Source organism: Lutra lutra, chromosome 3 (assembly GCF_902655055.1).
Source record: "Lutra lutra chromosome 3, mLutLut1.2, whole genome shotgun sequence".
NCBI classification, from domain to species: Eukaryota; Metazoa; Chordata; class Mammalia; order Carnivora; family Mustelidae; genus Lutra; species Lutra lutra.
In genome coordinates, this window is record NC_062280.1 from 97,017,522 (window position 1) to 97,030,250 (window position 12,729).

At 40.2% G+C, this 12,729-nt stretch overlaps 1 protein-coding gene across 2 annotated transcripts in view; it reads right to left on the reverse strand.

Annotated features, from left to right (window-relative positions):
* RAB3GAP1 (RAB3 GTPase activating protein catalytic subunit 1) overlaps positions 1–7,369 on the reverse strand; it is a 116,546-nt gene extending 109,177 nt beyond the window's left edge. The window contains exons 1-3 of one of the 2 annotated variants that reach the window (XM_047722510.1): positions 7,293–7,369; positions 7,121–7,176; positions 620–695 (exon numbers count right to left, since the gene is read on the reverse strand). In XM_047722510.1, coding sequence (XP_047578466.1) covers positions 620–695; positions 7,121–7,176; positions 7,293–7,310 — 150 coding nt within the window. In that variant the 5' untranslated portion in view covers positions 7,311–7,369. The remainder of the gene's footprint in view (positions 1–619; positions 696–7,120; positions 7,177–7,292) is intronic. The other variant, XM_047722511.1, reaches the window with a different exon arrangement.
* Positions 7,370–12,729: the final 5,360 nt, after the last annotated feature.

Genomic DNA, 12,729 nt, shown 5'->3' on the forward strand with positions numbered 1-12,729 from the left:
AGTAATTATTTGGGGCATGGTTTATCTTAGATTAGAATTAAGTATCTTAATTAAGTATCCAGCAATATCTTAGATTAGAATTAAAGTTCTACCTCACTTTTGAATAATTTCTTCATTCTTAAATATCCTCAAAACTTTCATGAAGTTAAAAAAAGGGGGGGGAGACAAATACTATTAGTGGTATTGTAAAGTACAAAATTTGAGTGAAATTGCTGCTAATAACAGCAAGTCAGTTAAGACCAAGATTTTTCCTCATTAGTTAAGCAAAATACTCTACCATGAAGTTGGTAATTGCAACGTTCCTCTGACTAAAAAACTTGTAAAAAGATTTTCTAATATTCTAAGGGGGAAAGCAAGAGAGAAACATCAGAAGAAACAAAATCACTCACAAAGAATGACATTATATATATAAAATTTTATTTAAAAACAGTTCACAAATGTCTTACATATATTTTTTGCCAGATTCAAACCCAAGTTCTTCCAGATGCCACTTTTTTGTTCATAGATCATACATAACTTTAAAAAAACATTTAATTCAAAGGTACCATAAGCAACAAAGGGCTTAAAAATAGGTTTCAAAGTAAATACTTATTTAGAGACACCAGCAAATAGATCTGACCTTTTCAAGTGGCTTTCCCAAAGAGTTTCCAATCAGTTTCCAGTCATTTAAGACTTCTTCAACTTTGGAAATAAACCTAGGAAGGAATAAAAAACAAAAACAAAAAGGCTTTCTGTACATGTAACAGCACTTTTTTTTTTTTTTTTACTATTGTTATAAAATTTCTTTTAAAAAGTATTTTCTATATTTTAACAATTTTATCAGAGAAGGCTCACTAAGGTTAGTATTATTAGTCTAATTTATGGATGTGGAATAAATGTGGGAATAATCTTCTCTAACCCAAAAATTCTTATTTTTTTTTAAATAAACATTTTTTAAGCAAACTCTACCCTTACCATAGGACTCAAACTCACAACCCCAAATCAAGAGTTCTAGGCTCTATCAACTAAGCCAGTCAGGCACCCCAAATTTTGACTTTTTAAAAATCTACTACTTACCTATCAAAGCATTCTGCTTCTTTAAGATATAAATTAAGACTACATCTCTAAAATGAAACAAGATGGGATCGGGAGGGAGAAAAACCCTAAGAGACTCAATCTCACAAAACAACTGAGGGTTGCTGCAGGGAGGCGGAGTATGGAGAGAATGGTTGGGTTATGGACATTGGGAAGGTATGTGAAATGGTGAGTGCTGTGAAGTGAGTAAGCCTGATGATTCACAGACCTGTACTGCTGGGGCAAATAATATGTTAATAAAAATAATTAATTAAAAAAATCAAACATGGGGCGCCTAGATGACTTAGTCGATTAAGCGTCTGTCTTTGGCTCAGCATGATCCCAGGGTCCTGGGATGGAGTCCCTCCCTCATCAGGCTCCCTGCTCATCGGGGAGCCTGCTTCTCCCTCTCCCTTTGCTGCTCCCCCTGCTTGTGCTCACTCTCTCTCTGTGTCAATTAAATAAATAAATAAAATCTTTAAAAAAGAAAAAAAGAATACATTTCTCTATTAAAATGAATATAAATTTGGAACAGAAGTAAAAACTGACAGACTAAAAGGATACTATTAAAGATAACTATGAGGGGCGCCTGGGTGGTTCAGTGGGTTAAAGCCACTGCCTTCGGCTCAGGTCATGATCCCAGGGTCCTGGGACTGAGCCCCACATCGGGCTCTCTGCTCAGCGGGGAGCCTGCTTCTCTTCCTTTCTCTCTGCCTGCCTCTCTGCCTACTTGTGATCTGTCAAATAAATAAATAAAATCTTTAAAAAAAAAAAGAAAAAGATAACTATGAAACCTGGATGCCTGGGTGGCTCAGTCGGTTAAGAGTCTGCCTTCAGCTCAGATCATGATCCCATAGTCCGGGATCCAGTCCTACATCAGGCTCCTTGCTCAACAGGGAGCCTACTTCTCTCTCTGCCTGCTGTTCCCCCTGCTTGTGGGCTCGTTCGCGCATTCTCTCTCATTCTCTCTCTCTCTCTGACAAATAAAAAAAAAAAAAAAAAACCTTAAAAAAAAAAAAAAAAGGATAACTATGAAACCAATCATCTTTCCCGACCCTCAAAATAACTAATCTATTTAAATTAACTTCTCTTTTGAAGATACTTAGGAATTGATTTATCTCCCTCTCGCTCAAAAAGTTAACATTCAGAACCTTTGCTCATTAAAATAAACCATGTTTGGGACACCTGGGTGGCCCTTCAGTCTGTCCTTGGCTCAGGTCATGATCCCAGAGTCCTGGGATCTAAACCTGCATTTGAGTCCCTGCTCCCTGGGAAGCCTGCTTCTCCCTCTCCTTCTGCTTGCCCTTTCCCCTGCTTGTTCTCTCTCTCTCTCTGTCTCTCTCGAATACATAAAATAAAAAATAAAAATAATATAAAATAAACCGTGTTTTAAGGGATAGCTGGCAAGAAACTATAGGCAGATTTGTCAGCCATAAGGAATAACTGATGGATTTTAAAACGAATCACTATCTAATCTTTAAATCTACTGATGAAGCATATCTCTGAAAAAGAGAATGAATTGTGACTAATGACATGCTCAATATCAGCAAATTAAAACTGTCAAATCTCAGTAGTACCATTAAAAGACACTTTCAGAAGACTTTTATTACACTAAGAAGGTAACTTCTTATATAAGCATGATGCAATTTAATAGCAAAATTGCTCTCCTAAAACACCTACATCATATTGCTACAGTAGCAGAGTTAATTCTAGTCAAAATATATTCACAGGCATCAGGTTTTTTCCTGCAGTGACATTATTAGTTAATATTTACGTCCGTTATAAGTCAGTAATGATAGTAATGATAAATCAGAGTTTTTATGATTTAAATGAAACTTCTAATTAATTCCTCTTTAAAATTAAAGGCAGTATTAATAAATATACTAATTCACTTCTGAGTAGTTCAGTCAAAAGGCAATTACTGGTTATGAAATAAATCAACATGTTTATCAAAAAAAGTAAATAAAAATTTTTAATGTATCCAAATGTGAGCAAAAATGTGCATGTGAGGGGCCCCTGGGTAGCAGAGTTGGTTAAACTACAGACCCTTGGTTTCGGCTCAGATTGTGATGTCAGTGTCCTGAGATCAAGCCCTATAATAGGCAGCGGGAAGTCTGTTTAAGACTCCGTCTCCCTCTGCCCCACCCCCACGCTCTCTAAAATAAATAAATAAATCTTTTTAAAGATGTGCATGTGAAATGTTCACTGCATTTAAAAGGTAAAAAACCGGAAGCCACCTAACTGTCCAACTGCAACAAGCAGCTGTAAATTAATGGTATATCCACTGAATGGATCATGTTTGAAGGCCATCTGAGGAAATAAGAAAATGCTCATTTCATATATGAAATGAAAAAATGAAAGCTATAGAAGTGTTAATATGTTTTGATACAAAATGTTTACAATGCACATATTAGAAAAAATTTTCTCAAAATATTAATAGTAGCTATCTCCTAGTGGTACAATTATAGGTTTCTTAGATTTTTTTCTTTTTTATTCTACTGGGAAGTATTATAATAAAAATCATTTAAAATAATATTGCTTTCACAGTAAAAGGAACATATCAAAATACTTATTTTATGGTTTCTACTGGTACTAGCTAAAAGAGTAAAATTGAAGTCTACTGAAAATATTGAGATTTGACTAGGAAAATTTAATTAACTATCCCTGAAAAATCTCAAGATTACAGTATAGGATCATTTCCTCTGACTCCTCACTCTATATTAAGTTCCTTTGTTATATACCCTTTTAAGACCAGGTGTCTTTCCCTTCTCAGCTCTCATTTCAGCTGTAATTAGACTCATTTGTATTGTTACTTGATTCATGTGTCTCTTCCACTAGACTAAGAATTGTCTATTTTTATTGACCATACCCCTAGGTCCTGCACTATATTTGACACACGGTCACTCAAAAAATATTTCTGCAAAGGACAAAAGATTAAAAAGAGGGGGTTCCATTCAGTCCTCTCAATAAATTGTATGGCTCCTATCATATTAACAAGAACTTTCATTCACACATTAAACTCAAGGTTTAGGGGCGCCTGGGTGGCTCAGTGGGTTAAGCCGCTGCCTTCGGCTCAGGTCATGATCCCAGGTCCTGGGTTCGAGCCCCACGTCGGGCTTTCTGCTCAGCAGGGAGCCTGCTTCCTCCTCTCTCTCTGCCTGCCTCTCTGCTTACTTGTGATTTCTGTCAAATAAATAAATAAAATCTTTAAAAAAAAAAAATAAAATAAACTCAAGGTTTAAGAGACTCCAAAGTCTTAACATTTTCCCATGAGCTATAAAACACTACTTTAGCTCTAGAAAGAGCATAAATGCCAAAAACCAAATTTCCTACTTTGTGGTAGTTCTCATAACTGGGTTAACAATTATTTCCGTATCAGGAGTAAAGGGCTTAATAATGCACTTCACGATATTTTAAATATTTAGCTAAGAGGGGAAAAAATCATGTTTCCATTCCATACTCTTGTTGCTTCCTCACCCCCACTCTCCAAGATTCAGGTTACATTTTTCTATCTACCTTCAAGACATCAAGTTATCGGGTGCCTGGGTGGCTCAGTGGGTTAAGCCTCTGCCTTCAGCTCAGGTCATGATAGCAGGGTCCTGGGTTCCAGCCCCACATTGGGCTCTCTGCTCAGCAGGGAGCCTACTTCCTCCTCCCCACTCCCCTCCCCCGGCCTCTGTTTGCCTCTCTGCCTACTTGTGATCTGTCAAATAAATAAATAAAACATTAAAAAAAAAAAAGACATCAAGTTATTATTTCAAATTCAACAGGTCTAAAACTGCATTGTTCTCACTTTGACACTTTATCTTCATTCTTTCAGGCAAGAAATTCCAGTTGCATGTTTCTTTCTACTCTAACATTTCATCAAGTGTATCTATCTAAAACTCTTCTTTGAAATGTCTTACAATCCTCCTTCCTATCCTCTTTCTCTCCAGTCTCCAAATCACCGACCTAACTACTGATCAAAGTAAGTCACTTGGCTTCTTTTTAACCTAATCTCCTGAAACAACTCTCATCCTATCACTTTGCCACTCTAAAATCAAGGGTCTCTCACTACTGTTATTTGATGGTTTTTCTCTAAGTGTGGTCTCCCAACCAGCAACATCAGCCTCACTTCAGAACCTGCTAAGAAATGCACATTTCTCAGTCCACATCAGGCATGATCAGAAACTATGATTCTGATGCACACTAAAGTATGAGAATCCCTGGTCTTAAAGCACCGAGTCTAGAGATTCCTTTACTCAGCTTTGGAAGCTGTCTGTGATCTGTCCCATTTTATTTTATTTTATTTATTATTTTTTTAAATATATTTTATTTATTTGACAGAGAGAAATCAACTAGGCAGAGAGGCAGGCAGAGAGAGAGGAGGAAGCAGGCTCCCCGCTGAGCAGAGAGCCCCACGCGGGGCTCAATCCCAGGACCTCGGGATCATGACCCGAGCCGAAGGCAGAGGCTTTAACCCACTGAGCCACCCAGGTGCCCCTATTTTATTTTATTTTAAGTTTTCATCCACTTATTTGACAGAGAGAAATCACAAGTAAGCAGAGAGGCAGGCAGAGAGAGAGGAGGAAGCAGGCTCCCCGCTGAGCAGCAAGCCCGACGCAGGGCTCGAACCCAGGACCTGGGATCATGACCTGAGCCGAAGGCAGCAGCCCAACCCACTGAGCCACCCAGGCACCCCTGTCCCATTTTATTAATTCTATGTATTTACTTCAATAGATAGCCTTCACTCCAGTAAAGAGACATCTTCATGAAGTCCCAAAGGCTCATTTTCACCCATCTCTCTGAGCATGTCTAAGCAATCACTTCCCACTTTCAAGGCCCAGCTCATTTCGTATCTTTTCTACGAAAGTATCTCCCTTCACTGTAATCTACAATAGCATCCTTCTTCAAAGTACTATTTTTATATTTAATACCAGTTTGCTTAAAACTTAACCATATGCTGTTTTGTTTAACACATGGATCAAAGGTTTTGTTTTATTCTTTTTTTCATTAGTTTAACTCTGGATACAGAGTTATATCTGCTCAATAAAGCCTTGCCAGTAGGGTTATGTCTTACTGACTTGTCTTTTTTTGGAGGATACCACGAGTCAAATTGTTATGCCAGCGAGCAATTTTTTTTTTTTTTTTAAGTAGGCTTCACACCCTACTCCAGCATGGAGCTAACACAGGGCTTGAACTCATGACCCTGAGATTAACACCTGAGCTGAGATCAAGAGTTGGCTGCTTAACCAATTTAAATCACCCAGGCGCCCCTCCAGTAGGGATCTTTTATAATTTCCCGTCATGTAATGACATAACATGCACAAATTTCCTCTCCCAACCAGAAAGATTATAAAATATTCCAACAAGCTAATTACTGACCTCCACACCCAGAACGGTCTCTGTGACACCGACCAGAAAACTTCTCAATCTAAGCAACCACTCCTTCACAAAGGTGGCTTTCAACTAATTTCAGTGATACAACAACTTCACTCAGCTGTTCTGTGAGGTATGATAGTCACAGGAAGACTGGGCACATTAGCCAATGAAATGTAACAACCTGAATCAAAGAATTCCAAAACCATCTGTAGCCTATCTCAAAAGGTTATTCTAAAGGACAGAATGGAGATGGTGGGAGTGTGGCAGATGGACAACTACCAGTACTCTAAATGCCCCCTCCAAAAACGGGTATAACAATGCACACGAGAGGAAAAAAACAACTGCCAAGTTTACTGCTTATGATAAAATGAGTTAAACGGAAATGAAACCAGGAACGGAAGTGGTAGCTACGGAAATTGTTCCTGCTGGTGGAAACAGCCAAGGTCTGAGGGAAGTGGTCTCAGAGTAAACAAAACTTTTTCTGAGAGCTGCGTCCCAAGGGTTTGGCTGACAGGGGCGGGCCGGGGCTTGTCAGACGCGAGACGCGGAAGAGGCTTGCAGCACACTGGCGGAAGAAGAAGACGCAGAGCCGGGGGTCCGCCAGTCTTTTTTCTCAGAAGCTGCAACACATGTGGTCTACGTTGGGGAAGCTGAAGGGGGACGCAGAGGCCCAGAGTACCGATAACCAATGCTACGACTCACTCACCTTTCCCATTCCGAGGCAGTAGTGAAGTCAGTGATCTCAAATACCTCGGACTCGGGCTAAAGGTAAAGGAAAGGGAGAAAAAAAAAGAGAGAGAGAGAGAGATTAAACGCCCGGGCGCTGACACGGAGGAACGAACTTACAGACAGGGATAGGTGGGGAGGAATCAACTCACCTCACTGTCGGCCGCCATCTTGAGGAGCGCCGGAAAAGGCGCTAAGGCTGCCGGGAAGAAGAGCAGGAGGACGAGGAAAGGAGGATAGGGAGGGCGGGGAGCGAACGGGGGCGGGGCCTCGGGGCAGACCCGCCCCCGGAGGCACATCCCCTTAGTAGTGAGTCCTGCCTGGAAAAGTCCTCAAAGGCTGAAATCATTGATTTAAAACAAAACAGAAAAGCTTTGAATTTGAAATTTTCCTTTAGATTAATAAATTCTGGAAGATAACAGAAGGGAGCAGGTAAGACAAGGCCCTAGATTACTGTGGATAAAGTGGTATTAAAAAACCAAAACCACATTGAATTTGTTTTCATTCAACCTCTATTTATTGACTGCAAAGCACAAAGCTAGATGCCGTAATACCCACCCTCGCCTCCCCCCGCCCCGCCTCAAACAATTTACACAGTTTGTTTAAGTCATGAAATAAAATCATTTTGCCAGTTCTCTGGTTTCTCGGAAAAGCAACATACTGTTCAATGAATACTTCACTTTTTAAGCCACTGAGGAACAGAAGGAGTAGCCCCTAGCAATTAATAATTATACCTCATTCATGCTCAAGTATATATCATGAAATGATACCATGTCCAGGATTTGCATGAAAATAATGGGAGGGAGAATGGTATAAGGGGTAGGGCTAGGAATAAAACCAGATTAGCTATGCGCGGGTAATAGTTTAAGCTAGTAATGGGTACATGGGTGTTTATACCGTTCTCTCTACTTCTGTTAGGTCTGAAATTTTTCATAATTAAAAGTGGAAAAAGATTAAATCTCATTTAATGAGTTTTACAATGCACAAGGAAGAATTTGGTGGTAGAGAACTAAGAAATTCAGTTATGAAAAAAATATTAACTTTGTGGCTCAGTTGGTTAAGTGTCCAGCTCTTGGTTTTGGTGCAGGTCATGATCTCAAGGTCTTGAGATTGAGCCCTGCTAGGGGTTCTGCACTCAAGCATGGAGTCCACTGGAGATTCTTTCTCTCTCCCTCTCCTTTCCCCTTTGCTCCTCCCTCCACCCCACCCCTGTGTTTTCGCTCTTCCTCTCTCTCTCTCTCTAGTAAATAAGTAAATAAAATCTTTTTTTTAAATTTAATCTTAAAAGGTTAAAGATATCAAAAATAGAGTGATATAGATAGGGCAGATGAGGAAACTAAGATCAGAAGAATTATGACAACTGATAGTTATTGCTAGTGCCAAACCTTGAACCCCTGTCTTCTGACGTTCCTTCTAGTATCTATCTACTATACCGGTGGGGATTGTGAGTTACTACTAAAGCAGTCTTTCCCAAGAGGTCTCAACTTGCATACTTCATTCATTTACAAGCATTTAACTATAAGTCAATCACTGCTAGGGTATTAAGATGTATTATGGATATAGTCCCTGACTTTAAGGAACTCAAGGTCTAGTAGAGAAACTGGAAATTCACTGCACAACAGAATGAAGAGGTGCTGCATGTATCAGCATTAATATTAACAATATAGAGGTCAATGGTAATCTTGACAAGAAGAATCTTGAAGGAGAGCTGAAGGATAAGATGGGCCAACCGGGGTGGGGGGGAGCTTCTAAGCACATCTAGAGGCTCAAAGGTGGGAAAATCTGATCCATCCAACGAACAAAAAGGGAGCATTTAGAGCACAGTGTTTGTGCTAGAATTGGAGAGGTAAGAATAGGCCAGACCAAATAGAGCCCTCTGGCCAGAGTTGGACTTTATTTGAAGCACAACAAAGGTCACTGAAATGTTTTCAGCAAGAGAGCAATATGATCCAATTTACATTTTTTTTTTAAAGATTTTCTTCATTTGACAGATAGAGAGAGAGATCACAAGTAGGCAGAGAGGCAGGCAGAGAGAGGAGGAAGCAGGCTTTACTGCTGAGCAGAGAGCCCGATGCGGGGCTCGATCCCAGGACCCTGAGATCATGACCTGAGCTGAAGGCAGAGGCCTAACCCGCTGAGCCACCCAGGTGCCCCTCCAATTTACATTTTGTAGAAGTTCGGGTACTATATGAACAGACCGGGAGTGGGGGCATTGCAAAAGAAGTAAGGACAGGTGGTGACTATTAAAGCATCCAGTGAGAAATGATGGTGTGGAGTCTCGGACTGGGGTGGTCAGCTGACATGGTGAAATTATTTGATATGCATTTTGAAGAAATGATAGGTGGGACTTGATGCTGGATTAAATATAGAGATAAGGGAAAGGAAGGAATCAAAGATAATTTTCAAGTTTCTGGCCTAAGCAAATATGTGGGAGATGATGCCATTTCCTGAGATGAGCAAGACTGGAAGGAGCAAGGAAATTAGTGTTTGGTTTGGGTAGTATGAAGTTCGACAGGTTTGTACCCAAAGATACTCAAGGAGAGGTGTCAAGGAAAAAAATGGGTATAAGAATAGGACTCAGAGGCAAAACCTAATGGTGAAGGTTTTGGGTGGATTTTTAAATCACAAGAACAGATGAGGCAATTTAAGAAAAGAATGTAGAAAGAGAAGAAAAGAGCCTCATCTAAAGACCCGAAAACATTTTATATTTAGAGAATGGATAAAGGAATAGTATCAAGTGAAAGAAGGGGAATGGCTTGAGAAATAGGAAAGCAAAGAAAGAGTGATGGCACAGAACCCAAGAGAGGAAAATGCTTCACAATGATAAATGCTGACTGCTGCTGACAAGTGAGTGAGAGAGGAGTATAATGGGATCAAAGGTGATTTGGGGTTTTCCTTTGTTTGTCTTTAAGGCAGAGGAAAACAAATATGTTTGCACATGGATGATAATCTAAGAGAGAGAGACTGATGATGAAGGGGACCTGGAAGAGCTGAAGTTCCTGTTAAGGTGAAAAAGAAGGAAATCCAGAGCTGGGGGGGTCACACAACACCAGGGGGCACCATTCACATTGCATTCAGAAATCTTGCTTCAGGAGAGGCCCCTTCTTCCCCTCTCCCCTTCTCACCTACCCCCTCATCTCACCCCACCCCATCCCACCATCCCCTCTCCACACCCTGACCCCTACCCCTGCCCCAATCAAGATCACTTTTCAAATAGCAGTCCCTGGAGTGAGCAGAGAGCCTGATGTGGGACTCAATCCCAGGACCCTGAGACCATGATCTGAGCTGAGGCAGACACTTGACTGACTGAGCCACCCAGACATCCCAAATCTGTAGGTCTTAAGGTCAGACAAACTCAGATTCAGCCATTTACTAACTACAATATATCACTTGGAGCAAATTACTTAACTCTTCCAAACCCCTGGGTCTTTATTAGTAAAATAGGACTTCTAAGACTTCGTATTACAAAGGGTTGTGGCAAAGATTAAGTTCTATGAACCAGTGTAAAATGGTTAGCACAATGTCCTGGCATGTAGTAGGTGATCAACTGTGGTAGGAGCGTTTATCGTGAATTTACTATGAAACCAGAAATTGCTGCTCACATGTAAGGCATTACTTTTTCTTCCTCCTTGTTTAGTCATGAAGAAATTTCAGTACCAAAATGAGAAACTAAAAAATCACAAAGACTTTGCTGCATGAAGTTAAATTTTAGAAACTGGACGAAACAGCCTTACTGGGTTGCTAGGTAAAGTTTTCTTCCAGGATATTTTTGGCTTCTTGTCTTCTCCCTGGAGAAACTTTTAGAATAAGTTATTTGTTAAAGCGAAGTGTGAAGCCAGGATGCTAATGATGTAAAGTACCCAAGGGAGACACACTTTTATTAGATTTTCACTGGTTCACAAGGCAGAAAAGATTTTGTTTCTTCAGTATTAAGAGCTCTTTGGCTACACGTCCAAAGGCAAGGGATTTTCTGTTGAAAGCACGTTTCCTCACTGGCATAATTTTCAGTTATTTCAAGGTGTTAACCAATAATAGCCATGGGGAGAATTTTGACGCTTAGGCAATTTAAGAGGTTAGATGACTGGAAAAAAAAAATCACCCTTGGCTTAGTCCTCAGAGGAATGTGGGGGCATAACAGTTTAATTAGGTCTTAGTGAAACAGCAAACATTGTGAGAGGAGCAACAGCATGGGTCTATGCCGTCCCCACCTAGCTGGATGCCTCCATGCAGGGAGAACAACTACAGTAGAAGGTAGAGCTGGAAGGCAAACATGTGCTATGATCATTAGAAACTCTTGAAAGAGAAATCTCTACAGCCAAATTCTCAGACAGCATTTTTTTTCACTCAGTAATAGTCATCAAGTCATAGCACTGTGGTCAGTCCGATGGAGGGAGTAAAAAATAATCCCTGCCCTCAAGGTGCTCGCAGTCTGAGAAAAGACATAAGTATGATATGGTTTAGAAAGGGATGCAGGATGGTTAATCCAACTTCAAACTCTTCAGAATCAATGGTAGGAAAATATCTAAGTGACCTTTCAGAACACACACACAATATTTTTTTAAGATTATTTGTTTATTGGGGGGAGGGGCAGAGGCAGAGGGAGAGAGAGAGAAGCTCAAGCGGACTCCCTGCTGAGCAAGGAGCCGGACACAGGGCTCTATCTCACAGCTCTGAGATCCTGACCAGAGCAGAAATCAAGAGTTGGATGCTTAACCAACTGAGCCACCCAGGTGCCCCAAGAGCACACACACCATATTTTATATCCTAAAGAAGTACTCCACTATCGGGACACCTGGTTGGCTCAGTTGGTTAAGCTTCTGCCTTCAGCTCAAGTCATGATCCCAGACTTAGCAGGAACCTGCTTCTTCCTCTGCCTGTTGCCCCCCACCCCAACACCACCTTGTGCTCGCTCTCTCTCTCTCTCTGACAAATAAATAAACAAAATCTTTTTTTAAAAAATTAAAAAAATAAATTTTTAGAAAAGCAATCCACTATTTCTTGAAATAGAAAAAGATACAATCATCAAGGCAAGGAATCTCCCAGCAATTTTAAGAGAAGTGATTTATTCACTCCTTCACAGTCTTCAGTCACTTACCATTCAATCTGTCCTTTCTTTTTATTCACTAAACATTTATTAAAAGCAGCTGCTATGTGCCTGGTACTTCATAGAAGCTGGGAAACAAAAACATAAAAACAAGGTGGCTGCGGTCAGGATGTTTCAAGTATAAAGTAATTCAAGTCCTTCAAGATGATAATAAGTCAAGAACAGCCAGTTCCAATTCTTAAGTGTGTCACGTGTCTGGTAGACTCAGTTAAGAACAGTACTTGTTGAAAGGCTGACTTACTTTGTCCAAGTTTATGTGTTTCCATTTTTAAAATATTTTAGTGGGTCTTGAACTCAGAACGTAGGAAACAAAAAATTAACTGAAGAGTCATGAGAATTGTGTACAAATTTATGGAGCAATCATATCCTTCTAGGGGCATCTGCATGGCTTAGTTGGTTAAGCATCTGCCTTTGGTTCAGGTCATGATCCTGGGATCCTTGGATTGAGCCCCACATCGGGCTCCTTGCTCAGTGGGGAGCCTGCT